General features: G+C 39.5%; 1 protein-coding gene and 1 long non-coding RNA gene across 4 annotated transcripts in view; one reads left to right on the top strand and one right to left on the bottom strand.

Moving 5' to 3' along the window:
* The window catches only part of KCNAB1 (potassium voltage-gated channel subfamily A regulatory beta subunit 1), a 370,457-nt gene that overhangs the window by 59,640 nt on the left and 282,966 nt on the right, over window positions 1-27,851 (bottom strand). For all 3 annotated transcript variants that reach the window (XM_064378850.1, XM_012447348.3, XM_012447349.3), the window contains 5 exons: window positions 15,374-15,411; window positions 10,850-10,929; window positions 8,513-8,557; window positions 4,657-4,701; window positions 2,714-2,757 (listed from right to left, as the gene is read on the bottom strand). In XM_064378850.1, coding sequence (XP_064234920.1) covers window positions 2,714-2,757; window positions 4,657-4,701; window positions 8,513-8,557; window positions 10,850-10,929; window positions 15,374-15,411 — 252 coding nt within the window. The remainder of the gene's footprint in view (window positions 1-2,713; window positions 2,758-4,656; window positions 4,702-8,512; window positions 8,558-10,849; window positions 10,930-15,373; window positions 15,412-27,851) is intronic.
* LOC105713596 (uncharacterized) lies at window positions 22,166-27,548 on the top strand. Its single transcript, XR_001106591.3, has 3 exons — window positions 22,166-22,317; window positions 23,001-23,063; window positions 27,272-27,548. It is a non-coding gene; the product is annotated as an uncharacterized LOC105713596 (long non-coding RNA).

Below are 27,851 nucleotides of genomic sequence, written 5' to 3'. Positions count from 1 at the left end.
ATTGCATATATATATACATTCTGAGATCTGGCTTCAGAAATCTCCATTTTAAATTCAGTGATTGAATACTGAAACTATTTTTTTTCCTATTGCAAGTCTAAGATAGTTCAGTGTAGTACTGTTAATAGGTCAATAAAGATCTCCAGCTGCCAAGCTGGAATACAAATACTCAAATGAAAACTTGTCTCTTAAGTTCATGGAGAGAAAGAAGTTCACAATGAAATGACAGTCTGGGAGAAAATATTTGTAGTATCTATAACCAAACAAAAAGTGAACATCACTAATATACAAAGAGCTCCTGCAAATAATTATGAGCAAGACAAACAAATCTGAAGAAAAATAGCCTGACAACATGAAGAGTTAATTTCCAGAAAAAGAAGCACAAAGTTATTGAAAGAAGCTCAAACTCACTAATAAATAAATATATAAATTAGACCAGCTCATCTAACAGGATGGCATACTCCTTTTAGAAAGTAATTTTGTGTTAACATTTGTGTAATTCTTTGACTTAGCAATGCCATTCTGGAATCTACCCCATTTACCTAAGGATGGTCACTTGTATAATTCTATGCAATGTTAAAAACTAAAAGTAATCTATAAGCTGTGTGTTTTAATTGAGAAAAAGTCAAGGTTTAGGTTAATATTTGTAACCTGATTCTATTGTGTGTGTCTGTGCATGTGTGTGTGTATAGGATATAAAAGCAAGTGTTTGGATGGATAGATAAGTCAGTACAACCATAGAGAAAAGTTGAAGAAGGTATGTACCAGATTGTCAAACTGTGGGATGGGATGAGATTGGATGAACAAATGGAGAACCTGGCTTCCTTATCTATTTTTATTTTTAAAGTGGTGAGATTAGAGCACATTTTGCATTTTTGGTGATGTTAGTATTTCATAAATAAAATTATTTTTAAAAAAGAAAATAATTTGTTTCAATGATCAATCATAAATCTAAAGTTACAAAATTATTGGATTAAAAAAAAATACAGATAGTTCACAACTTATAATGGTTTGACTTACGATTTTTCAACTCTATGACGGTGTGAAAGTGATATGCATTCAGTAGAAACTACATAGAGCTTCCATACAACATTATGTTTTTCACTTTCAGAACAGTATTCAATAAATTATTAATACATGTGACATTTAATTTATTACAAAATAGGCTTTATTATAAAATAGACTTTATGTTAGATGGTTTTACCCAACTGTAGGGCAATGTAAGTGTTTTAAGCATATTTAAGGAAGGGTAGGCTAAGCTATGATATTTAGTAGGTTAGGTGCATTAAATGCATTTTCAGCTTAAGATATTCTCAATTTAAGATGGGTTTATTGAGATGTAATCCCATCATAAATTGGGGAACATCTGTACTTCACAAACTAGTATAAACTCTTTTAGCCTTTTTCTTTACTGCAAAAAGTGTAAGTGTAAAATTTTATAATATATAGACAAGCAAGAAATAAAAATTACTCACAATTCTCACAATCTTCACGATTGTGGGAAGATGAAGTAGAGTAGCAGTACTTTATTACATAATGGTTCTTGTTGACTGTTTTATTTCCTGTTTATTTCCAAATTATACAAAATTTTGAGTGCCTTGCAAAAGTAATGCACCAGGAATCAATTACCTAGTGATGATTTTCTACAATTTTTTTCTATGTATATGTACATACCCTTCTAAAAAGTATAGTGTACTACTCAGTGATGAGTGCACTAAAGGCTCAGAGTTCACTGCTATAAAATTCATCATATAACCAAAAACCAATTGTACCCCAAAAGCTATTGAAATAAAAAATAGACATATTTTTAAAAAATAAAAACAAAATGAAATAAAAACTAAAAAGCATAATAGTCTTAACATACGTCTACACAAAAATTCACACACAAATGTTCATAGCAGCATTATTCATAGTAGCCAAAATGTGAAAACAAGCCAAATGTACTTTAACTGATAAATAAATAAACAAAATGTGTCTCTCCATATAGTGGAATACTACTTGGCAAAGAAAGGAATAAAATAGCTGACATGTGCTCCAACATGAATGAACATTATGCTAAGTGAAAGAAATCAGTTACAAAATATCATATATCATGGGATCTCATTTACATGAAATGTCCAGAAATGTCAAATCTATAGAGATAAAAAGAAGATTTATGGTTGCTTGGGGCTGTGGGAAGGGGTGAGGAGGTGACGGACTCCTCACTGTATTTTGGAAATGATTCTAAGTATGAGATTGGCATTTGAAAAATCTACATTAATCACTTAGTAACAAGTAACTTGTAGTGGGTATAAAGTTTATTTTAGGGGTGATAAAAATGTTTTCACATTAGATTACGGTGTTTGGTATACAACTCCGTAATTATACCCAGAGCCAATGAAAAGTACACTTTAAAATGGTAAACTTTTATGATACGTACATTGTATCTCAATAAAGCTCTTTTAAAAAGTCTTACGGGAATATTTTATTAATATTAGTAATCACTGAAAATGAGAAGAGTTCTATACAATTTTGCCTTTTCCTTTTGAGTTCCCATTCTCCCCTCTACATCTCTGCATTCCCCATATTTAACCCCAAGAAGAAACTTGGTTGATTGTGGTACTTTTCATATAGAACTTTTTCCTCTTCCAATATATTCTGAACTTGTTTGGTTGATATTTTTCTTGAATGAGGGGCCCACAACCAAAAATAAAACTGAAGCAGAAGTACCCACCTTCAATAATATGCTTTCTTGACAGCCCTCTTTCTGTTTCAGCTCTGCCAAGAAAAAGAAGCAAATAACTTTGAGTGAGAGTATGCTTTCTTTTTTTCTCTAAATCTGTTTTAAAGGTGCAGAAGAATAATCATCCTTAGTCTGAATTGCTAATTTTATACCCTGTTCTTATCAAATTCTGCACCACTGGAGGCTGAGGAGAGAAGTCTGGTGGGCAACACACTGAACCCCTTTTCTTTGGAGACCTCAGAAGATTAATTATCCACGACTGTCACCGTGCCACTAACATGCTCAGTACCAGGCTCCAGTTAACAGCAACTCAGCCACACACACTCTGTCCGTATTTAACTCGAGACACTGTACAACCTTTTCACCTTGTTCTTAAACAAGCTAAAGAAAATAAAAAGGCTTGACATAGGTTTGTGGGTTTACTGTAAGATTGCCAGGCTGCTGAAATTTTTTGTTAGCTTTTCTGAGAAACGAAGCAAATTTGGAAGTGCCTTTTGACTTCCAAAATAAAATTTAAAACTATTTTTGTTTAAAATGTGATGAAGCAAATATATGTTCATTAAATTAGAATCCCCAGAAGACAGACCGCTAATCATAAGCACTTTTGCTTTCCCAATTCTCAAGCTCTGGTTAATTAGAAAGAAATATGGTACTTGAGTTTTAAAGTATCGATAACATGTTTCTTCAACGTCAATACCTCTGCAGCTTCTTTTTAAATATAATATTTTCCATTCACGTTTGTGACTGGATTCTTATTCAGTATTTAATAAGTACATTAGATAATACTGTATCCTACCACATATTCTACTACATAATGGTTCTTGCAGGCTGTGTATCATTTACTGCAAGGTTCTGTAGCATTGCAAAAGCACCAAGCAATGGCGCTGTGAATCAAAACACGGACGACGGAAATCCACATTTCTCATAGCGTGATGATACTTTATTTTTATACAGATTACTACAGGAATAAAAATCTAAATTACATCTTTCTGTCTTCATATCATTATAAATAGGTTCAAAACCAAAAACAAAAGAGTATTTTGCAACAACAAATTGTTTGCAAGTGTGTATATACACACATACATTTCGATTAGGAGGTTCCTAAAGAAGACTTGGCCTCTGCCTCCAATTAAAAAAAATTCCCTATCAATTATAGGAAGGTAAATAAGGTTTCGTTTGTTTTTTCTTTTTGTTAAAAGTCCAGCATTTTTCTTTTTTGAGATTTCTGTCTCAAAGATGGAAAAGCACAGTACCAATGACGGCTCTGGTATATGGAATTGCTGTCTCCTTACATGTTAGTCAAAAAGGCCGGCCTTCTAAGGCCTGCTGAATAATGTAAGTACCAGTTCAAATGCTAGCAGGCCCAAAAGAAGCCAATTTATCCTGTGAAATCTGCTCTGCATCCCACAACAGAAAGCGCTTCCCTTTCATTTGGCCTGACAGCGAGTGATATAGGTGGCTCCATGTTATTCTCCAATGAGGTGGTCCTTTTGATCAGCACTTTCAGCTCTCTGCAGAAATGATCAGAGACTTAGACATGGAGCCAGACAAGATATTTTTATCTTTGCATTCTGTAGAAGTCTCTGAGTTTTGGCAGATTTGAGTAGCTTTTCTTCTGTGATGCTTTGTGTCTATTTTTCTTTCCTGAAATTTGAACTCTATTTTGGAAATGATTCTAAGTATGAGATTGGTATTTGAAAAAACTACATTAATCACTTAGTAACAAGTGACCACATGCTTTGCACTAAATTTCTTCAGGAGTACCTTGCTAAAATTAAATCTTAGGCTAATTGCTGTTTCCTTAGTGTGAGAGAGAAAAAAAAACCCTCTCTCTAAACTAATTAATCTTAGTTCATTTTATGTAACATAACTGCCTAACAGCAAAAAAGCAGGAACTACTAGTTGTTTCCTGCTTAGTAGGAAAAATAACTTACTTTCCACCCCAGTAGAGTTTGGTTGTTATGACCAGACTGGACCTCCTGTATATCAAATAGACAAACACAGAGAAGTAGTAAATAAATGCAGGTTATTGTACTGAGTCATATTATTATAAAAGCAGCAGAAAGAATCTGTTACTGTACCTCACATTTTAAAAACTGGTAAAGAAGTAAATTTGTTAATCCATCTCACTGAAATAAAGACAAAGGGAAGCTACTGAGGGGTGACTCAAAGTTGGATCCTAGAGGAAGAGGCTGCAGGGAAATGATCTTTGCCTAGAGGGGCTGGAGGAGGTGGAGGGCAGTGATAACAAGTCAGATTGGGAATTGACAGAAAGCCCAGGCCAATGTTGCAAAGCGAAGGTGAGTGGTGGGCCAGCATGGAGGGTCTGAAATGGTGCATGGGAAAGGAAGTGAAAGGACCGAGGGGGTGAATCACTTTAGGAGGTCAAACGAGCAAACACCAATGAACATGTATTCAGCATCTGGCCTAACGCTGACTGCATGTGAACTCCTCCCAGGAGGACTCCACTCTCTGCCAAGGAACATGAACCCTTGCAGCTCCGTGTTATTATCCCTTCTAACATCACATTCACAGGCAGGAATTGACTATATAGAAATCTAAATGATGAAGTGAATTATAATAGTAAATATTTAGAACAAACAGGAAAAAAGATGTCTTTGAGTGTCTTATTAAATGGAAATGTCATTTTAGGGAAACAGTTCTAATATCCTCAGCTCAAGGTTCTACCACTTTACTGCTAAGGGAATGAAATGTACAAATCTCGTCAGCAAACTTATTACCTTCTGAAAGGCAGAACCAAGGGCAGGATATACAATCCTAGCATTATGATCATGGAATAAGAAATATGTCTTGAGAACTACAGGTATGCAATAAAATTGGGAAACAGATCTCAGTGCAATTTTGTTTCCCTTGGTATGTAATTTGATCACACTGATCTAGAAAAAAAATCATTTGAGATTCAAAGGTTAAGGCCAATCTTCAGGAGTGCTTGAAATAAGACATTTGTAATTCCATCATCTGTAGAGTCAGTGTCTCAGGGCTCTCGGTTATAAAAACCTGGTATGATTAATGATAACCAATGGGGAATGATGGTGACAACTCTGACACCTTGGTTGCAACAAGAAAAATGTGTTGAAAATGTTAGCAGTGCCATCCTATTGAAGTTAATCCCTTGAAAAGTAATTTGAATCACTGTAATGGAAGGTCGATAAATATATGTACCTGGAGATTACACAACCTGAAAGGGCTGATGCACTTTCCAGGTTAATACATCAACATCATGATACCTATTATAATAGCAATCTGCCACAGGGGAGCCCAGGCTCCTTTAGCACTTTCAACCTTCAACAAAAAGCTGGATGGAATGTTGTAAAAAATGAATGTAGTCCTTTTGATTATTCAAAGCTGCACATTCTATACAAACACTGCCACAGACTTAGGTTTTCAAAGTTAGGCTTCCTGTAAAATATTTGGCCTATATGGGTATGCACACTAACATTAATGTTCAAATAGCAAGAGTAGACAGCAGCCTGGCAAATTATCACTGACTCTCACCGAGACTATTAAAGCAACTCTTCTGAGTGGGTAGAGAGTGATATGATATAGCACAGCCTTCAAAATACTTCTGCACACCTTATCTCACTCTGTCAGCATGACACTTCATGAACTGTTATGCTGTCCATTTTACAGGTGGGTAAGCTGAGAATCAGAGAAGTGTAATAACTTCTCCCGGATAACACAACTAGCAAGTGGTAGCACCAGGACCAGAAGTCAAGTGTGCTAACTGAAACAGCTTTTATAGGCTCAAAGCTATGATGATATGGTTTATCTTTTCACCAGTCTTGTGGGGGCAACTGTGAATCAATATAAACGTTTTGGGGCATAATGATAGCTTGAGTTTTTATTTGCAAGAAGTCTGTGGAATATGCATGGTAATCTATTATCTATAAAAGGTATATAAAATAGGTTCTGCAGCCATGAAGAGTGATAATTCAATGTTCTCTGGATGTTGAGAAAGAAAAGAGCTACTGCACTGATGCTTCCCCTTCTTCCTTAGATGTGCTCTGGCAGCCTACACCTTGTTGCAGACCTCACTGTATTATTAGTGGAATTATCTCCAAGGTTTCTGTTATAATTGAATTGTATACCCCAAAGAGATATGTTAAAGTCCTAACCCCCAGAACCTCTGAATGTGAGCTTATTTGGAAACAGGATCATTGCAGATATAATTAGTGGGTAGAGTAGGCCCTTAATCCATTATGACTGGTGTCTTTATTAGAAGACACACAAGCACATGTGAGGAGAGCTGAAGTGCTGCAGCTGCAGGCCAAGGAACGCCAAGGGTGGCTGGCAACCACCGGAAGCTAAGAGGAAGCAAGGAAAAACTTTACCCAGGGCGTCAGAGGGAGCGTGGCCCTGACAACCTTGAAGTCCAACCTTCATTTGGACTTCTGGCCTTCAGAAACATGAAAGAATAAATTTCTGTTATTTTAAGTTACCCAGTTTTTTGTCCTTTGTTGCAGCAACTGTAGAGAATGGATGCAGCCCCTATTTAGGCAGTTATGGGTGAACCAATGCTGTGAGTGGGAAAGTAACTCAGGCAAGTCAGGCAAGGTGAAGGGCTGAGTGGGAACACGAATATTTTTCCATCTATAAGGTGGAATATAGTTTTCTATTAACATTGTTACAGTTCCCTGGGGTGGGGGAGGAGGAGAAGGGAGAGGGAGAAAGTAGGTCACCAAAGTTTATTTGTTCATATTTCTATAAATGCTTGGTTTCCCATTTCCACAGGGCTCTCTATTCCTACCAAAAGTTTATCTCAGAGTAAGGAGTAAGCAGCCCTAAAAATACATGCAGGTATGTTTCACCTTCTTAGTTTCCCTTTCTAGAGGGAGTTTAAATTATGTGTGCAAAAGCGTAATAAAACCACTCTTGAACTCTTTGAGAATGTCCATTTTCCCTAGAATAAATTTAGAAAATACATGCTAAGTGTTGACGCATGAGTACACAGCACTTTGCACAGTTGTCTTCACTCATACAGTTATACTGTAATTTATTTGGTAATCAGCAAATATCATGCTAGGACAGAGGAGGACCCAAACTTGTCCAGTAATCTTTGCTGCGCTTTGCTTAATTCTGTCCTCATGCTGGGGAAGTAGTGGCTGTTGTAGTTGAAGTTTATAGTGAAATGGGGAGGTATTACCTCCCCATCACCCATAGATGTTACAGCTTCCCTTATTACAACACTGTCTTTGGCTACAGAAGGTGATGGAAAGGGACGTGTAAGCACAGCCCCATGTGTTTCTCAAGGATAGCAGATGAAGCACTTTTCTGAGTACCCAGATAACAGGGTTCCTGGGCATACAGGAGGGATGCTGACTAAATGTGTTCAGATAAGAAAGCTTTGGGGTGTTTATCCAAGAGACGTCTTGTTTCATCATTTCTTTGCATCCAGAGTTAATAAAATAAACAGGAAACATAAATGCATGTGTGTATGGGGATAATCAGCTTCCCGTCAGGTTACTTCCTTCAACAGGTTAGCACAAATGGCAGTCAGAAGCCATGAAATTGTCACTTTTTTATGCACAAATATTTCATGAACATCCCCTCCTTCATTTGGTAATTCATTGTGATCAATGACTAGTCAATAATTTTTGAAGCACCAGAAGTGAACTTGCTGGCATTTATTTTCAAGCCTCTATAAATCATTTCTTTACCAACAGTTGATTTTTTGACAGCCTTTTGGTCAGGTGTCATATAGTTTTTTTTTCCTTCTCTGGTGTAAAATAATACCTTTTTAAAAGACAATAATTATGGCAAATGCAATACCTCCAGCCTTTCTTCTTGATGATGCTCCCCAGAATCACTTCAGCCCTGGAGGGGGAAACAGATAATGTCTTAGGATGCAGTATCCTGGAGAAGCAAGAGTCAATCCAGAACACAAGAACCATTCCTTGTTTGAACTCTCAGTGCCTACATATCCCGAAAATAGAAGCCGCTCTCGGCTGGTAGCACAGTTTCCGCTGTTTCTGCTTGTGCCTGCAGAATCTGCTCCGGAGCATTCCAGAAGCACCTGCCAAATCCTGACACGCTGGCAGGGACCGCCTGCAGTCCTGATACCAAGCAAGCAGCAGCAGTCATTTGGCAGTTTGGTGTTTGTGAACTACTGATCCCATAAATAAACGTCCTGCTTGGCAGCATCCAAAGGGAGTCAAAGTTTTCCTTCTAATTGCTATGAAGGAATTCAGTTGTGACCAGGGAGGACAATGAGACTTCACATTGTTTAGATAGAAAATATTGGCTCCTGGGTATAAACTGAGAACCGATATGTGGGTTTAGATGTCCCACATAGAGAACACTCCCATAGAGAACGTCCTAGGTTCCAGTGACAAACTTTGTCATAGGAGCAAAATAGAAGGCGACATAACGAAGTGTTCTTCCTGCCCCTAAGGCTGGGTTGCAGAGGCATACTGAAGGCATCCACTGTCCTCTCCTCTTCCCGCGACCCAGGCTGGGACCCAAGATTGAGGAGACAGATGTTCTATGTCCCTCCCAGTAAGACCAACATTGTTAGAAGCAACGGGGCTCTCAGAGGCTTAGTGAATGGGAGATAAATGGAATTAGCACCCGGTCCATCAGGATGTTGTGGATGGGGGTCTAGCTAATCATTACGGGTCTTAACTGAAAGTTCTGTCTTTATTAGAGTGTATAGCTTGTAATAAGCCACGATGCGGGTTAGCTGTGGAGTACGCCCCAAAGAAACAGGCATTAAGTCTTGCATTGGTGTTGCTTTTGTTTCTCCCTGTCTCTCTGTTACCTTTTGCAACCTTGCATTTCACAGTGAAAACCTATCTCAATTATAGACTGACAATCAATAATTAATCAGAACTATTATCCTCACAGGAGTAATACAAACAGGACTCTTAACAGACTTGCTACTTACTTCTCCCTTTTTCTACCTTAGCGCCGTTTGGTACTAAGCAGGATTCCACAAGAAGAAAACAATGGAAAGGAGTAGAAGGCAGAAAGGAGCAAGGACCTATAACCTTTACTTTGTCTCCTTGGATTCAACAGAATGCATCAGGAATGTGAGCTCTAAACCTCCTTGATGGACCTTAAAACATAGACCTGGTCTTGAAAAGGAGGAAACTCACACAAGTGAAATGCACAGGACCATCCACTGATCATCCTGATTCAGCAAGTCCAGTAATTTGATTGTAATTCTCACCTGGAAGGAGGTGAATTAGGCCTGCAGGTGATTATACTTCACAGTCCTGTTAGAAAATTGCAGAGCTGTTCAAACAGCTAGGCAGCTATTTAGTGTTCTTGGTTCTGAGAGCTAGACATCCATGTTCCCAGTAGGAGCCCCAGATCTATTCTGAAATGTACTGGTTATGCTGGGACTTGGACAGCATGAACCTTGAGGCCTGGCGGGAGGACACATTTCCCATGTGTTCTGATTTAACAAGCCCTGTCTTAGGGCTCCAAATCTGCCTTAGGTTCAAAGGAGGGTTGCAGTTGGATGTGACTCCTTTCACAAAAGAAGTGAGGACTCTCTGCAGCCCTTGCTGTCCTCAGAATGAGCTTTGAGATCTCCTATTATAAAAGATAATAGATTCTTTGCCATCTTAGAGGATGTTGACTTTGACGTCTGATCTTCCTGTAATGCTAGTGTAGGGACAGGCAGGTAAACAGGAAAAGCAGTTCCTGCTTCCCTGCAAGGAGGATGTTCTAGTTTGTCAGCATCTGAGGAACTATGAGATATGATTATGAAATAATGAGACTAACCATTGGGCAACCATTTTGGAATCTGTTCATTCATTTGGTCACTCATGTATTCAACTAATATTTCTCTGCTGCCACCACTCTGACACCAAGCTCTGCTGCCCCTAACATAGACATGGCAATTGCTTCCTGGTCATATCCCCCTCCAGCCCATTCTTCATACAGGGACCAAAAGAAGCAGGAAGGTTTGGGTGAGCAGAGAGGGCCAGGGATGGTCAATATCCCCAACTCTAGTGATGGTGGTAGAGGGCAGAGCAAAGCAGAGCCACCAACATGTGGGAGAAGGACAGAGCCTTTTTACCAACATGCTGGAAATGGTCTGGGTTGATTCTTTTGGTGCTACAGATGCCACTTGAGTGACACAAACAGGTACTGACTTACTTTCCAGCAGCATAGACTTCGGCAGTATCAAAGAGGTTAACACCACTTTCATAGGCGATTGTCATCAGCCTTTCTGCAACCTGCAAGGGCACAGGAAGGTCAGTTAGAAAAGCCAAATGCTTTCTAAACCTGAATTTTGAGTCCTCTACTGGTCTTTAGGAATACTGACCTCTCACTAATCAATCCTTGTTTTCCTTAGTTGTAGTGAAATGAGCGAAAGAAAGAAGGCTCAGCCAGTATCCATAGGACAGAAGTATTATTTCCCTCAGACATAGAAAGGGCATTGAGGGGTTACTTGAAGGCTGGGATTTAGCCTGCCCGAAGTGGATAGATTTGTGTTTCTCGCTCTGCTGGGAAGAGCTGGTTTGACAACATTCTTTGTGGCGTCTTAATCTTTCTGACAAAGAGGGCCATTTGTATCACTGGTGACTCCATTGCTCAACTCCTATCTCCCAGCCAATAGGTTTTGGCAGCTGGGTGACTCCTGACCTGAAGTTTGTGACTTTTTTTCTTGAGGCTGAGACAGAGCCATGACTGTTGTAAAACTCCTGTCACCCACAGTTCAGGAAAACCTCGGCACCATCATAGAGCAGCCACTGAATCAACACAGAGAGGGAGCAGGGTGCCTCTGACTCACTAGGAACCCAGCTCCTCACTGTTCTGCCTGCAAACAGACCTCAAAGCTCCTTGTTCCTTGCTTTGTGCTGCTGAAAGCAAGCGGTGAATATGACAGAAGAGTAGAGAATAGCTATACACAGCTTAAAAATATCCATAGAGGGATAGCCATAAACAACAGTGGAGGGGTCATTTTGTCATTTTGCCGATTGACTTGAAAAATTACACACCTCAAAAATAATTACAATTGATGTTTCCATTATGTTTTTGATGGCAGGCTAAAGTTACTTCATCAGCATTTCCAAAATAAACTATTTTTCTGTTGCCTTAAAAATTTGCCTACCAAGAAAATTATTAAGCTAGCAAAATGGAGTCCATGCAGATTGTTTAGCATTATAGTATGCTGTTGCTGCTTTTAATTTATTACCATTAAAACGTTCATCCTATGTTCCTATAATTTCTAAATTATGTCCTAACTGGAGATTAAAAGTTAAGACAAGTTTTCCCTATTATGACTGTCCTATGTTTTAAAAATTATTTTGCTTGCATTTTACATTAGCCTGAGTTATGTCATAGGACATACTGGTGTATTATTATTGGAAATTGTACACAAATATTATCTAGAGAGCTTTTAAAGATAAGACGGAGAATTCTGTATGGAAACTTAGACTAAACAATGGCAGAGATATTTTCCAATCATAGGATTTGAATGCCTGAATGTGAAATAATGAAAAAAAAAATCACCAACTAAGTCTGAAGAGTGGTTTCTGGCCTTAAGAGTCCTACCTACTAGATAAATAAACCTGGGCAAATCATTTGACCTCTCTGCAGATTCAGTTTCCTCGTTTGCAAAATGGGAATGATTTTGTTCAGGGATCTCCTCCTCTTGCAGGGAGCCCAGAGTGCTCAGGGAAGCTGACCTTACCTCCCTCTAGCGGGGCACTGGGTGGGGGGCCTATGAGTGAGTGGCTCAGGAAGGTCATGTGACACACCCTGGCCAATGAGATGCGAGGAGAGGTTCCCTGGGGACTTCTGGGAACATTTTTACTTGTTCCTACAGAGTTTCTAGGAGCAACACCCTTTCCCTGGAGTTACAGTTTTAACTGAGGCCTAGGATTCCAGCAGCTGCCTTTCTGCCTGAAGAAGCAGTTGATACACAAAGGCACACAGGGTCAAAGAGACTCGCAGGGATGCAGATTGGGAGTCACTGACTGAGGCAGCCCTGAAGCTTGCTCTTCATCTACACTTCTAGTTTAAAAGTCAAAATAACTTTTTTTTATGGGTTAACCTGATTTGAGTTGGGTTTTTGTTACCTACAGTTAAAGGCACCTTAACTACCTTACAGATTTAAAAAATGTAAATAAAACTCTGAAAATTAAGTGCTATAAGATGCTAATATGCTCTCATCATTATTTTAAAGAAATAATTATTCATATGAGTAACATCTATCTTTATTTTACAATAAAGCAAATCATCTTTGAGAGGCACCTTACAGAGTTTGGTGTTTGTATCCTTTTGATAATATCCCTGCCAAATGGTAATTCAATAAAAGTTGAACTCTCCCAGAGATGGGGACATCCTCACCTCCCAAGGCAGTGTTGACAATGATGTAATTGTCAACAATTACCTCAGCACACTGTGGTGTGGCCAGCCCTAGTATTCCATGTTTGCATCTATTTTGTGTTGAGATTTTTTGCAGCCAGAGAAAAAGCAGGAAAATCTAGGTAGGTAAACTCATTGCTATCGGTCTGCATTTTTGTCACACAGAAAGCGTTGAGCTCAAAGAATTCAGTGATGGGTGGCACTGAATCTGGCTGTGTCTCCCTTCTTCCCTTTGCTGGCAATCTCTCTTTGGGGACCCAGGGAAGGCCACAGATGTCCTCTGGAGGCACAAGAGCTATTTATTTGTCTGCGTCTAAGGTGAGTGCTTCTGCAGTCATTCATGACAGCTTTATTGTAGTTTTTAGACTTGAAAATTTGAAATTATTCATCTCAGAGGTCAGCCCTGCACACTATATCCCAGGCTAGCTTGGCTCATTGCAGCAGAGAGTAGACACCATAAAGAGGAGAGTGAAGACTAGGGAAAAATAATGTACTTTACTTGGCCCCTCTCCTTAGAAAAGGGAGAGATTTTTGTATTTTTCCCTTCCAAGCACCATCCAGGCAGTAGTAGGTTATGTATGTGCTGGATACAATGGATTGTCAAGTGCAGGCCTCCCTCCCTGCTTGCCACCTGTTTTATATGAGACTTCAAGTTCACAGCCTGTGCTCTGCCTTCTGTGGCTCTGCCTTTGTGCTGCCCCCATACACCCCTTCCTGGTACCAGTCAGAGAGAGCCCTGTAGTAGACTCTGTGATGTGCCCTCAGGTTCTCCTTTGGAACTGAAGGACTTATTCCTTGAGCTGCTGGGAATGCTGCCATCAAATAGCCTACCTCTGTCAGCCCTCTCTGGAAATTGCACTTGGCTAGAGAGTGTTACCTATGACTGGTCAGTAAGAGGACATAAAGGCCCAGTCCTTTATGTCGTCCTAAACTGAGATAACTCCGCAGAGCCATCTTGGCTTTGGAGAGCCCTATGGAGTTGGCTGAGGTCACTGTTGAGGCTGCATCATGACCCAAGTTCTCTGTCTGCCCAGTGCCGCCGCTTTCTTCCCTGCCCTGTGCTGATTCTGACAACACTTCCTAATAACTGTCCTGCATGCTAGTCTCTAGCTTAAAGTCTGCATGCCAGGGAAGCCCCCATGAGGCAAGCCCTCCAACATGACATGTGCCCAGTACAGGAAGAGGCATTAGGACAGATAAGAATACACAATTAAGACCTCGGTCTCAGATCTGCTAAATAACACTGGTGATTTTGGGAGCCATGGAGAAAAGCCTCTGTTTCCCAAGTGTCTCCTTAGGAATGATAGTAAGAACTACCTTTGTAAAGTGCTTATTCTGGGCCAGGTACCCCACTAAGCACTTTACAGGCATCATCTCATTAATCTTAACCACCATCCTGCTGAGTAGAGGATACAAGGATTTTACTGGTCGGTCAAAGGTAGAGTGGGACTGGATCCCACTCAGTGCACCTACTCAGATACACTATCCCTGACTCTTCCTGAAGGTAGACAAGGAAGGATCAGAGGGACTCAAGGCATTGCCCTCAGGGGAGTTCTTGGTGCTCACTGCCTGCATACCTCACTTATTCCATGAAGGTATTCCTTAAAGGAAATGATAAAAATATCATGTTGGTAAGTAGTGTTTTGACTGTGTAAATGATAATCTAAAAATTTTATGATAAATACAATTATCATAGCTGCATTTATTGAGTGTCTGCTACCTACTAGTCAGACGGCTACATAAACATCTGACAAGCATGATGTGTTAATCCTTTCAACAGACCGTCAGGTTTAGCATTATCATCTCATTTTATATAGGATGAACTGAGGATCAGAGAGGTTAGATTAAGTTGCCCAAGGCAGATGACCAACTGTCCATTTTCCCAGGACTTAGAGGGTTTCTGCAATGTGGGCTTTCAGTACTATAACTGAAAAACTTCTGTGCAAACTGAGACCAGTTAGTCATCCTAGTTGGAGCTAAAAATAAACAAACAAATGAATAAAGCAAAACCACATAACAGCCATACAATCTTTTAATAAAGTGACTAATGTTTATTCCAAATTGTTTCATTCTCTAGCTGTTCAACCTGCGTAAATAATGTACAGCTTCAAGGGCTATTAATAAGCTAAATGTAAAAAATACAACAGGCAAAATAAAATCGACAATAATCTCTGAGTCAGTTTAACCATTTCCTGTGATTTAAACCTTATCTCTGTAGAATGTCAGGGTCCCAGAAAGAAGACTCCTGCTATATAGCACTCTCTGCATTTTCTTTCATCAGCATAATAGAGGCCAAAGGTAACTTACCTCATCTGAAATTTGACCTCCAAATGTCACCCATGTTCCTAGAAAAGAATAAATATTTGCATATTATTCATCGTCATTTTTCTAATACTGTGCATCATAAGAGGAAATTCTTACCTTGGGGCTAGCTCAATAGGTTGTATGAGTAGTTCACAAAGGCACCTGGACGAGGGGCACATTTGGGTTGCAGTCTAGTCTGTCTTCCTCTCACTAAGTATTCCAGAAGGGGTCTGAATTCCTCTGGAGGAAGGGGTGTCTTTTCTTTACTCAAAGCCACCATACACGCTATTGGCAGCCCTATCCTAAAAGACGCTTTCTCTTCTGCTATAGGACCACGGATGCTAGAGTACAAGATCCATTCTTGCTCCCACTGAGCTAAGAAGCTACATGTTCTGAAAGTGAAGGTAAGACCTTGGGTTATGGTTATGGTTCTCCCCTTCTTTGCCTCAAAACAAGGGCTCTATTTTTTATTCATTATTACTTTTCAAAAGAAACCCTCTCAAATGTCTTGCCAGGTCCCATTTACAAGACTCTTAGGAGGTAACACTTATGTACCTTCTCTGTCATGACCTACCATTCCAGAACAGAAATCTCCATTGCTTTGGGGTGAGAGTGGAGACAGCAGCAGGAGGAAGGTTTGGGAAGGCAAGGGGAGAAACACTCACTCAGCAGCCAAAGATGTTTGAAACTTTGTAAAGCAGAAGGAAAGCTGAAGTGGAGTGGGCACTTGCTATGCTGGTCTCCAGCCACCTCAGTTATTCATTCCATCCTTTTATGGATAGATCCTCCTAAAAGGAGGATTTATTCCCTTCCCTTCCCTTCCTAAAGGAGGGAATGAATTCTTTGGATCCAGCATTGTACCCACGTGCGAGGGACAGTGAGATGATTGACTCAGTTCCTGTCTCCCAGGAACTCACGGTTTACAAGACCATTTGACAAATGCTATGACTGAGGCGAATGCAAGGCAGAAAGAAGGGAGTGCTCTATTTAGATCGTAGGGTAGTGGCATGCAAGGAAGACTTCCTAGAAGAGGTGACAGCTAGGTTAAGTCTCACAGGAGTTAACTGAATGAAGGAGAAAGGGACAGACATTCTAGGGAGAGGCAAGAGCATGGGCCAGGGAAGGAGATGGGAAACTCCAGAGAGTGCTGATGAGCAGGGGCCTACACCATCAGGCCATGAGATGAACCATGGGAGCAGAGGGAGGGATGGCAGGAGTGAGAGCAGCAGGGCCTGGGCATAGTGATATTTGGGGGGCATACTAAGAAATGTGGTTGAAAATGCATATTTTGCATTTCATAATAACACTACTAGCTACCATTTATGGAACACTTTCCAAATGCCAGACAGTATACTAAGAAATTTTCACATTTTTATTTCTAATTGTAAAGGTTATTGCCAAGTTTAAAATGAGGAAACTGAGACCAGCACAAGAAGATCCAATGTGAATTTATTCAGCTCCCAGGCGAGGTTCTGCGGTCTGACAGGAGGGGCCGGAGAAGTCGCATGGACTCCTCTCAGACGTGGGGTTTTATAGGGAGTGGAGGTGTTTGATTGGTTGTGGGAGAGCAGGGCATGGGCGGGGCAAGCTTGCTATTGGCAGGTAGGCAGGGTTTGAATGCTATTGGGTAGATTTACAAGACTCGACTGCTATTGGGTAGATTTACAAGACTTCTTTTGCATTTTGGCGGGGTTCTTCAATGGCTGGCTAGGTGCCAAGTGCAGAGCCTAGTGTCAAGTGCAGAAGTGGGCATGGAGTAATGACATGGTTTCCAGGCACGGATGGGTCATGTCTGGGCTCCTGGAGAGGGAGGGGGTGTGGGCGTGTCCAAGCTCCCGGCGAGGTGACCAGCCTTACACTAATCATTTTGACAAACTCATCAGATCACTTTATCCTTATTTCCAGATGAGGAATCAAAGATTAACCAACTTGATAAGTGAAATACCCAGGATTCCCCAAACATGACTGGCTTCAAGAAGGGTACCCTTTTCACCACATCACACTGCCTTATTAGACCATTTCCAAATTAAATATGGCATTTGGATTTCATACTCCATGTGAATATGTTGGTATAATTGTACCTTTTCTCTTACTTCTCAGGTACTAAAACAAAAGTACAGTATGAATCATTTTACTGTTACGCTCTGCACATCCAGAGGTTGCAGATGGGAAGCCCACAGGGGGCACTCAGCTTGTGGACTTGTTTTGCTTGACTAGAATGGTGTTGATTCACTTGGAATTTTAATAAATTTTGAATAAGTTACCAATAGTTAAACAATTAGAAGATTTTTCTTAAAATGTTTTGATTTCCTGCTTCCTTTGACAGTAAAGGGCTGAAGTTCTCATGAGGTAGACAGTCCCTAAATAAGAGGACTGTGCCCTTTCAGTTAATTAAAGCTTCCACATATTCCTGTTGTATTCCCAGCACTGAAATCAAAGAGTAGGTGCTTTTTACCATATATTTATTGATATTTTTCTTACTGTAAAAAGAAGAAGAAAATGAACTTGTGAATCTCCTAAAAAAACAATTATTATAAGAAAAAATAGGAACACACTTTTTTTGGTGGAGGGGTGGATGGGAAGAGTATCCAGACAAAGAATGTTTGCAAAGAAAAATTACATCTTAAGGCACCATTAAAAAAAATCAGCCTTGAATGGTACACAGAAAAGATGCATGTTAGAAAATTTAATGGACTGAAGAAATGGCAGCATTTGTTTCTGAATGAGAATAAAATCAGTGAGCTGCTGTGAAATACAGTTCTTTATTAAGTGAAAAAATTGCCTAGACATCAAAACCTTTTTACAGACAACAGTTTATAAACGAGTCTCTTTTGAATGCTGCAGAAATTATGTGTCCAGACCCTCAACAGGCATTTGTAAATGTTAGTCTAACGAGCAACTTTGTAGCTTGGTATGTTAAAAATAAGATTGAGAACTTTCAGGTCCAGTTAATTTATGGGTGGCATTTTCTCTTGCAGCAAATGAGAACACAGATAGAAAGAATAGCACACTGTTAACTATATTTATTTGTGGTGTGGTGAGAATTTTGAAGAGGTCAAAAAACTTCAGGACAAGGAGCCCATGAAAGGCAAAACATCAGGAAATGGCTGACTGTGTTATGAAAAAGGTCTCAGACCGTTTGGATGTAGAATGCACTGGTCCAAGTCACCAAGTGTTACTACAGATGGAGCTCTCAGGATGGGTGGAGTTGATGTCAGGCCTGTCAAGCAACAGCCCAGAAGTGGCACTATTTTGTAGGGACACTATCCCTAAATCCATTACTTCCCTCATTCATCAGAAATTGCTTTGGGCACAAAGCTAAAATGGGAGAAGCCATGGATTCAGTAATTAATACCACAAATTAGCTATTGTTCTATGCCTTTGAGCAAAATCAGGTCGACGTTTACTTAATGAATTTGCTGGCTTACTTGCACTGTGGTGCAGAAGAGATTTTTTTAACTGTTCATGTCATCACAGGGGATAGCCCTATCTCTGCTCAGCAGTGAAGATTAGCCCAAAGTCCTGAGCTTTTTGCTGACTCTACAACTTATTTATACCTTTTGACTATTTTTCTAAAGGTACGGTCACAAGTATTATACAAATATTTTGTCTGTGAGCTTCTCTCAGTCCTGATAAAGTGAACATTTTGGGAAATTCATTAGTAAAAGAATAATGTCATCTACTTTCCTACATTGCAATCATTTTTCAGAAATGAAGATGAAAGCCTAAAATTTATTCTCTTAAAATGCCATTGAAGACCAAATTCTAAAAATATTCTCAGACTTCAAACTTTATGAAAATAAACTAACATTATGTAGCTTACCTTTCTTATTTTTTGATAGTACCTATGTTGGGCTATGATTTGACATTATCAAACTGTAGTGCAGAAATGGTACTGACGTCTATGTGAAGTCTAAGTAGAACAATGCTGAAAGCCAAGATGGTACACACATTTTGGAAGCGGTGATTCTAGATATAAGAACCACTGACAGTAATTCCATCCATGTTAGGAAGACCCTATGTTTAGGAGCAACTCTACTCCAAAATTAATCTGAAAAAAACTACCAACCACCCTGCTGGTTTAAGTGTTTAAAGCTGCGTTCTGTACATCACAGTGAAAAATATAGGGCCTGAAACATGTTTTGGTACAGAAGGAAAGATGTGCGGTTTCTGATTCCAAATTAAAGCAGTAATGAATTATGAAATAAAGATATAGCAATAATTATATTCCTTTGTCAATTAGTTTTTAAAATTTAATATAAAATAGCATATCAATATTATATATATTTACTTTGTTACATACCTATACCATAACTTAATAAGAATAAACTGTTTGCTTCCATTTCTGGGAGTTTGTCATTTTTATATTCCGCTTATTTTGTTCAGGATAACTACCTCCCTGGCCCTTTTGAAACTTGCTTCTCATTTGTTTCTAGCTATTCGTTTATAGAGTTTATATATTTTACTAGAAAGTAAGCTGTCTGAGGGCTACACTTTTATTTCATTCGTCTTTGCATCTCCACAGCCCTAGAATAGCAGTGGGTTCTTAGTACATGGTCAGTAAGTGTTGGTTAAATTGAATTACATTGCCTTTTTGACTGTTATTAATCTTGAAGGTTTTAATCTTGATAATTAATCTTGAAGATTTTAATCTTGATAATTTCCTACCAAACACACATCTTTATTATGATTTATAGAGAAATGAATAATGCTCATCAATAATCTTTAGTTCTTCTAGTCTCTAGATGATTGAAATGTTTCTCCCTATCCCTGGGTACCCACACAGCTATGCCCCTCCGTTGGAAAAGGCCAAGGGAAAGTCTTTCTCCTTGGCTGAAATGCCTCTAACAAGGAAGTAGGTGGGTGGCCCAGTGTAGGTGGGGTCCATCAACTACCCCTGAGGAGGAGTTGCCTCTCACAGATATGACACACCCTCTCCTGCTGGAGAGAAATTGGGCCACAGCCTTCTAGACAGAATAACTTTGTTTCTATGATTTTATTTTCTACTGAGCTCCACTCCAGAAGAACTAAAGTGACTCGTTAGTTAATATGATTTTCAAAACCCCTTTGTGACAGTTTTCTTAACCATTTTTCTGCCTCTAATGAGAACACGTTTTCCTGAGACCTAGGATAGCATGCAATTATTTCACTGTATAATCTCAAATTAGTGGGATGTTATTTAGAAGATTATTTTACTAAACTGACACTTGTTGTTTCTAACCTTTTTAAAAAAAGGGGGAGTATCACAGTGGCTCACACCTGTAATCCTAGCATTTTGGGAGGCCGAGGCGGGCGGATCAGGAGGTCAGGAGTTCGAGACCAGCCTGAACAATATGGTGAAACCCCATCTCTACTAAAAATACAAAAATTAGCCAAGGCATGGTGCTGGGTGCCTGTAGTCCCAGCTACCTGGGAGGCTGAGGCAGAAGAATTGCTTGACCCCGGAAGGCAGTGTGAGACTCCATCTCAAAATAAATAAATAAATAAATAAATAAATAAAGAAAGAAAGAAAGAAAGAAAGAGGGAGGGTACTAAAGATAACTCTTTGAACTGTTTTTGTGTTTTCTGATTAAACTTTTTTATGCACCAAGGAATATATGCTTTGAAAGCCTTTGTTAGGTCTCTTGGAGTACATCTACCATAGCATAGAAAAATGATGAATGAAACATAAAAAGAAGAAAACTGCCTGCCCACACACATCTATCTTGGTTATGTCGTTATCTTTTGGTGATTATCAGGGTAATTACTTCTTGCTTATTTATTCAAACAACATGTTTATCATTTAAATGACTGCCTTGCTTTGCATATAAAGAGATATTTAGACATTTAGATGAGATAATTTTAATATCTCACATCACCATAGTGTAATTTTCAAAACCAGGGAATTAACATTGGTACAGTACTAATACAACAGGCCGTCCTGGAATTTCATGGTCTTTTTCTCTTCCAGGATCTTATGCAGCATCCACCATTGCATTTAATTGCATTTTTTCTTATTCTACTCCAGTCTGTGACAGTTCCTCAGTCTTTTCCTGTCTTTCATGATGTAGACACATTTAAAAGTACTGATCAAGTGTTTTGTACAGTGTCCTTTAATTTGGGTCTAAGTCATCTTAATTAAGTTTATAAAGTTGGTGATATCCTTCTTTATATTGCAAGTTGGACTGCTTATGGTTTGAATATATTATTATAGCTATCAGGAAGACAACGTATAAATGCAATTATAATATTAATATTTATTATGCCACAGTTAACACTTCCTTTCATTCAACAAATATTTATTGAGTCTATCTACCATGTGCCAGGTATTGTACTTAGTTTATCAGGATAAAACAGTGAGCAAAAGTGGTAATTATTTCTCCTATCATGGACCAGATATATGGGGAAAGAAAAAGGAAAAACAAAAATAAGTTAAATATACAGTGTTTATTTATAAATGTTAATTTGACAAATAAATAAAATGTAAAATAAAATACATAGAGTTGATTGATGAATGTCAGAGAACCAATTTTATTAAGCCAGTTGAGAGTCTATGAAATGTCTAGGGATCAGTATTGAAATTTTAGATAGGGTGGCCAGATAAGCTTCACTAAGGAAGCATCTTTTAAGAAAAGACCTAAAGAAAGTGAAGGGGCTCACCAGGCAGTTATCTGGAGGAAGAGTGTTCCAACTGCAGGGAGCAGTGAGGTAGGGGCTTGCCCAGCATGAGCAAGGACAGTGAGGAGGCCAGCGTGGCCAGAGAAGAGAAGGTGAGGTTCATAGGGGCTGTATCATGTTATGTGAATCGTAGGAAGGACCTAGGAAAGGCTAATGAAGAGTTTTGAATACAGAAGTGACACAATCTGACTTTCTTTTAAATGGAACACTCTGCTATCATGCTAAGGATAGACTGCAGAGCCGAGGCCGAAACAGGAGGGACCAGTTAGGAGGCTGTTGTCATAATCCAGGTGAGACATGGCAGTGGTTTGGTCCAAGGTGGTGGTAGGGAGGATGATAAGGAGAGGTTGAATTTTGGATAAATTCTGAAGAGGAGGCAATAGTATTGACTGATGTAAAAGGATATAGGGTGTAAGAGAAGGTGAAACCTCCAGGCTAACACCAAGGTCAGAGCCTGGGGAGAATGGAGAGCCAATTCAACACGTTACAACATGGATTTAATAATTTTAAGTTTGGTCAACAGAGCACATGTGAACTGCAGCTCAATGTAGTCAAGATTGACCAAACGTAGTCATAATTGAGAGATATTTCACCTGAAGGTGTTTTGAGGTATTACTCTGTTATATCACTAAAGAATTTAAGATAAGAGATTCAAATCCTAGGTCACATTGAAATCACCAGGCAAAATTAACATGTTCAGTGTTTCATTTGTATACAGTAACCTCCAAAGAGGAGTGGAACTGGAGGTGGGAGAATTCCTTTAAACTGCATTTCCAGCAAGAAATAGGTGTAAGCCCAAAACTAGAGTTGATGTGGAGGAGGGAGCGCTAAGCTGTTGGCCACCACCTGAGATCCATAAGCTCCAGCTCATTACCCTGGTGAGCACTTTCTCCTCTGAGCTATGAGCTGAGCCTTCCACTGAGAATGTAAACCTTCCCCATGCACTTATGTCCAAATTCTACTTATTCTTCAGGACCCAGAACTTCAGCTTTAGAGTCCAGTGCTGCTAAACTACGGCTTCTTAGCACTTCCCCTGGTGAGTTAAAGTGTGTCTTGCTACATCATTAGAATTTTTTTAGGTTCTATAACATTAACTCTGTGACTCCGAGAAACCTCCATGCTCTTGATTTCTTGTTTCCTTATGCACAAAATTAGGAACCTTGAGCTTTCTTCGTCTCTATAATCTCATGATTCTATGTTTTTTTCTTTGAAAGGAGAGGAAGTCATTCCATTTACTCTCCTCCTACCACTTTGAACTAACTGCTCTTACCATATTGATCACATTATATTGTAACTACATGGTTGATTTTTGCCTATGACTTCCTCATTAGACTGCAACTTTCCTGAGAGCAGGGGCTAAGTTTAATTTAAATTTTAAATTTTAGCCATTGTAGTGGAGCCTGGCACAGGGTAGGTGAGAATAATTGTTCGTTCAATCAGTAAGCATTCTCACCCTTACTAAGAAAGTGTCTCTAACCAGAGAGTACTTGTGGAACATTGGTTGTTTTCCTCACTATCTTGAACAAAAGGTTTTTAACCACAACTGCACATTTGAATATCCTGGGAATATTTCAATGGTACTGCTGACCTGATTCCTCACCAGACCAATTAAATCAGAGTCTCTGGGAATCGAATCCTAGCATCAATGTTTTTAAAAGATCCTCAGATAATTCTAATTGCAGTCAGGGTTGAGAACCACGGTTTAGACTCTTCCCATACTGGTATTATCTCATCCTTTTCCTTTTCCTTTTTTTTTTTTTTTCCGGAGACAGAGTCTTACTCTGTCACCCAGGCTGGAGTACAGTGGCATGATCTTGGCTCACTGCAACCTCCGCCTCCCAGGTTTAAGCAATTCTCCTCCTTTAGCCTCCCGAGTAGCTGGGATTACAGGCAAGCACCACCATGCCCAGCTAATTTTTGTATTTTTAGTAGAGATGGGGTTTCACCATGTTGGCCATGTTGGTCTTGATCTGCCCGCCTTAGCCTCCCATAGTGCTGGGATTACAGGCATGAGCCACTGCGCCTGGCCCATTTTTTTCTTTACACCCTGACTTGCATTTCTTCTTCTTTTATTCAAGTGCTGTCATCTCCATTTTCCAGAGGTTAAATGACTTGCCCAAAGTTTAAATAACTAGTAAGTGATGGAGTAAAAGCTGGGATTTAAATCCAGCAGACATGCCCCTCCTGCACCCTGCCAATCACAAGATGGTATAGAGACGGCACTGTTATTTCAATAAGAGAGGTAAGTTACATGGTTACCTTAAGCTCCTTCGTACAGAATCCAACCAAAACAAACAACCAAATTCTTAGAAATCTGGCCTGAGGGGAGGCCCCATGATGGGGCTGGGATGTAAAGTCAGGTGATGGAGGTAAAGTCAAGTGATGGAGGTAAAGTCAGGTGATGGAGGTAAAGTCAGGTGATGGAGGTGAAGAATTGGCTTCTTGGCCTTGGCACTCTCTATCAATTGAAGGGCATGGAATGAAGAGACCCTTTTGCTGGTGAGGCCTAGAATGAGGGGCTAAGCAAGTAGTGGGGCATCAGGAGGCCTGGGCTGGAGTTCTGACTCCACCACTCACTAGCAATATGGAATGGTGATGGCAATAATTATAACTAGCTCATCGGATTTTTAGAAGAATGCAGTGAAATTTCCTAAGTGCTTAATGGCCTCTATCACAGCTTCAGCATTAATTCTCAATCTCAGATCAATGGGTCTTACTCTTTAGGGTGCATTAGACTCCCCCAGGACGCCCGCACAGATTCTTATTCTGCAGATAGGAGCTGCAGCTGGGCGTCTGTATGTTTATCAAGCATCCCATGTGATTTGGAGGCAAAACAATGCTCTGTGCAACCCTACTGTGGCCACTAAGATAAACTGCGTGAAGACCTGCGTCTGGGTGCCTGGGCGTGTTCTTTTTCAAATGACGAAGACAAAGCATTCTTCCTTGTTCTGGCCTGCATATGTCAGTGTTTTCCACAGAGCCTGGCCCTTATTTTTTGATCCAAGCTGCAGCCTGGTCTTTCATTTTTGGCTTCTAGTGTGTTGCTAATGAGCCTCGGGCCAGAGTTTACAAATGTGATAACAACTTAGCCTTTTCATTTTTACTTTCATTACCTTTTCTTGCAAGAACCAGTAATGCCACCCAGGTCCTCAAGAGGGTGGGGGTAAAATGCTCACACACCTGCACCTTACAAAAGAGCTTGAAATAGCAACAAAAGTAGGTAAGGAATTGGTAAAGGCCAGGAGGAATAAGGGCAGGCCTCCTCAGGCAGGTGAAGTGCAAGCAGCATCTCCACTTACGAGTGAAGAATAATGTGTGTGTGTGTATACGCGTGTGTGTTTAAGGACTAAATATTACTTAGAACCCTTTCCACTACTTAAAGTTTCTATGTCAGCACTTAATAAAGTAGGAAACTATGCCCAAATGAGAAAGACATCCTCAGCCTCCACCGTGTAAATCCGCTGTGCTCTTCTGGCTCCTTTGGTGCTAGATGCTTTACATGCATCAGCTCTAATCCCTATCACAACTGCAGGATATGACTGATTCTGTCTATTTTCCTCACCCGAGGAAATGATAAGGAAGTGACAGTGAGTGGTAAGAAGTGACTCGTCACAGCTGCTTAGTGGGCACTTCACAGCCCCATGCTGATCCCTGGTGATGATGCTCCTTCACCTCCCCGCAAGCCCCCATGCTCTGCTCCAGCCAAATGGCATGGCCCAGTGTTTGCTCTAAATGCCTGTAACAACATCCTGCTTTACAATCTGCCTGTGTTCTTCCCTCTGCTGAATGCCTTCCCCACTAAACTTCCTACCTTATGATAAGCTTTGTGTTCTCATTGTTTAGCGGAACAACAAATGCTGGGGCTTGTCGAGGGGGCGGCAGGGGAGGGAGAGTATCAGGATAAATAGCTAATGCATGTGGTGCTTGGGCCAGGCTGTCTGCAGCTGGGAGGGCAGAGGCAGAGGGGAGTCCAGTCTTTCATTAGGAAAGGCTGGGGTGGGGCTGTTGACTGAGCCTCCCAGAAAAACCCGCGAGAAGTTGGAGGCTGAGCTTCTAATGCCTGTGCGTAGCCTGAGGTTTTGAGGGTTAAACATCTGGGATTGATCAAAGTTTCTCATGAGGCTTATAGAGATGTACACGTATTTGATATTTTCTTTCTTTCTTAGATTTATGTATTTCAGTGCCAAGGGATACTGCTAGCTCCATTTTGTTTTCAGATTTGTTTCAGGGCAAATCTGTCTGGAATCATTTTGTTCTGTTTCTCCATTAATCTTATTGGTACAATTTAAAGTCAAGGAAATGACATTGGAAATAGAATGAACGGCGGGGAGGTGAAGTTTAGAAGAGGGAGTTTTATGTTATAAAGCAGACTGCAAGGATTGACATTGCTCTCTAGAGGCTGTGTGGGCAAAACAGGAATGAAATTTCAGTGCACTAAATCTACCCCTAGAAGAAATGACCCACTCTCCACACTTGGATGTTAGAATTAATGATATTTAGTAACCTAAATTAATGGCTTAATCTCCTTAAATTTCCTGATGTAGGCATGACAGTCCCAAACTGATTAAGTTAGCACCTTGAGCCTGTTAGGAAAATTTAAAATAAAATAAAGCCAAAACGTCCTTAATTTTTCTTTTCTTCTCTGCATGTTTTAGGTTTTTGACCCACATTACTGAAATACATATTATTACTTTTATAATCAGAAGCAAAGTTTGTTTTAAAAATATTCTCGTTATTAGAAAATCCATTCATGAACAAGAGTTTCCACAAACCACAGCTCTTTCTATGTTTCGAAGATGAAAAAGAGGCAGTGTTTACATTGTCTTAATATTTCGTCCTAAATGTCTTGGTAAAAGTTTCTCATATTTTCTTGTACTAGCACTTACATGTTTAAAGTTATTTCTTACAGTAATGTTTCCAGGGCCTTTAAAACCAGTATGCATTATTGTGCCTTAGTCATTTTGTTTTTTGAAGAACTCCTATAGTAAATGCATCAAGAAGTTAATGTAGATGAAGCGACACAGTGTTAGAAAAAGATTAGACACCTTCCACGTGACACTAGGACTAAATGGCAATTTCTGATTTTTAAAACAAATTTAAATATTTTCAATATCTTCTTCTAAAATGGAAACTATTATTAAGATTGAAAATTTTTTTTCTTGTGAATTATTTGCACGTGTCTGGAATAGAGTATATGTTCAAATACATATTTTTCTTTCTGATTTATCTTTTGGTTTTTCACAGTAAGTCACTATGAATAAGAAGTCTCTGGAAAAACACTACTGTCAAGAAGTTTGAAAGTCAATGTGACCTCCTTTATGCTTTCTTTTGTCTGTGAAAAGTTAATGTCAATTCTTTATCTTTGTGCAGGGATATATTTTTTTGATGGTCCAGTGAATTGTTCTCCTCCAAACAGTAATAAGTCTGAATAACTCTAGTTCTAGCTGTACATAAACAACACAGTGTGTGCTTATAGAGCTGTCAGGATCTGCTAGGGAATAAATTTTAATTCCATGGCAAAGCAAAGAAACTCTCTTAGTGAAAAGAAGATAATACATTGTAAAAAAAAGAATGAAAAATATCCTGCAAGAGTCCTTTCAAATTCTTCTTCTTGAGGTATGTATGAACTTCATGATAGAGTATTAAATATCATAAATAAAAACTCAAAGAGGGATATAAAATGATTAATGTACTTTTTGACTAAGAAGCTTTTAAAACATAGAAAAATTAATACTGAGGGAATATAGAAGGGATAATTCAGCAAAAACCTGAAGAATTAAAAAGTTCCCAATCATATTACACTCAGATTTACCCAATTCTCATG

Source organism: Aotus nancymaae, unplaced genomic scaffold (genome assembly GCF_030222135.1).
Source record: "Aotus nancymaae isolate 86718 unplaced genomic scaffold, 86718_ANA_hifiasm-v0.15.2.pri h1tg000019l, whole genome shotgun sequence".
Classification (NCBI taxonomy): domain Eukaryota; kingdom Metazoa; phylum Chordata; class Mammalia; order Primates; family Aotidae; genus Aotus; species Aotus nancymaae.
This window is presented reverse-complemented; position numbering and strand designations above follow the sequence as displayed.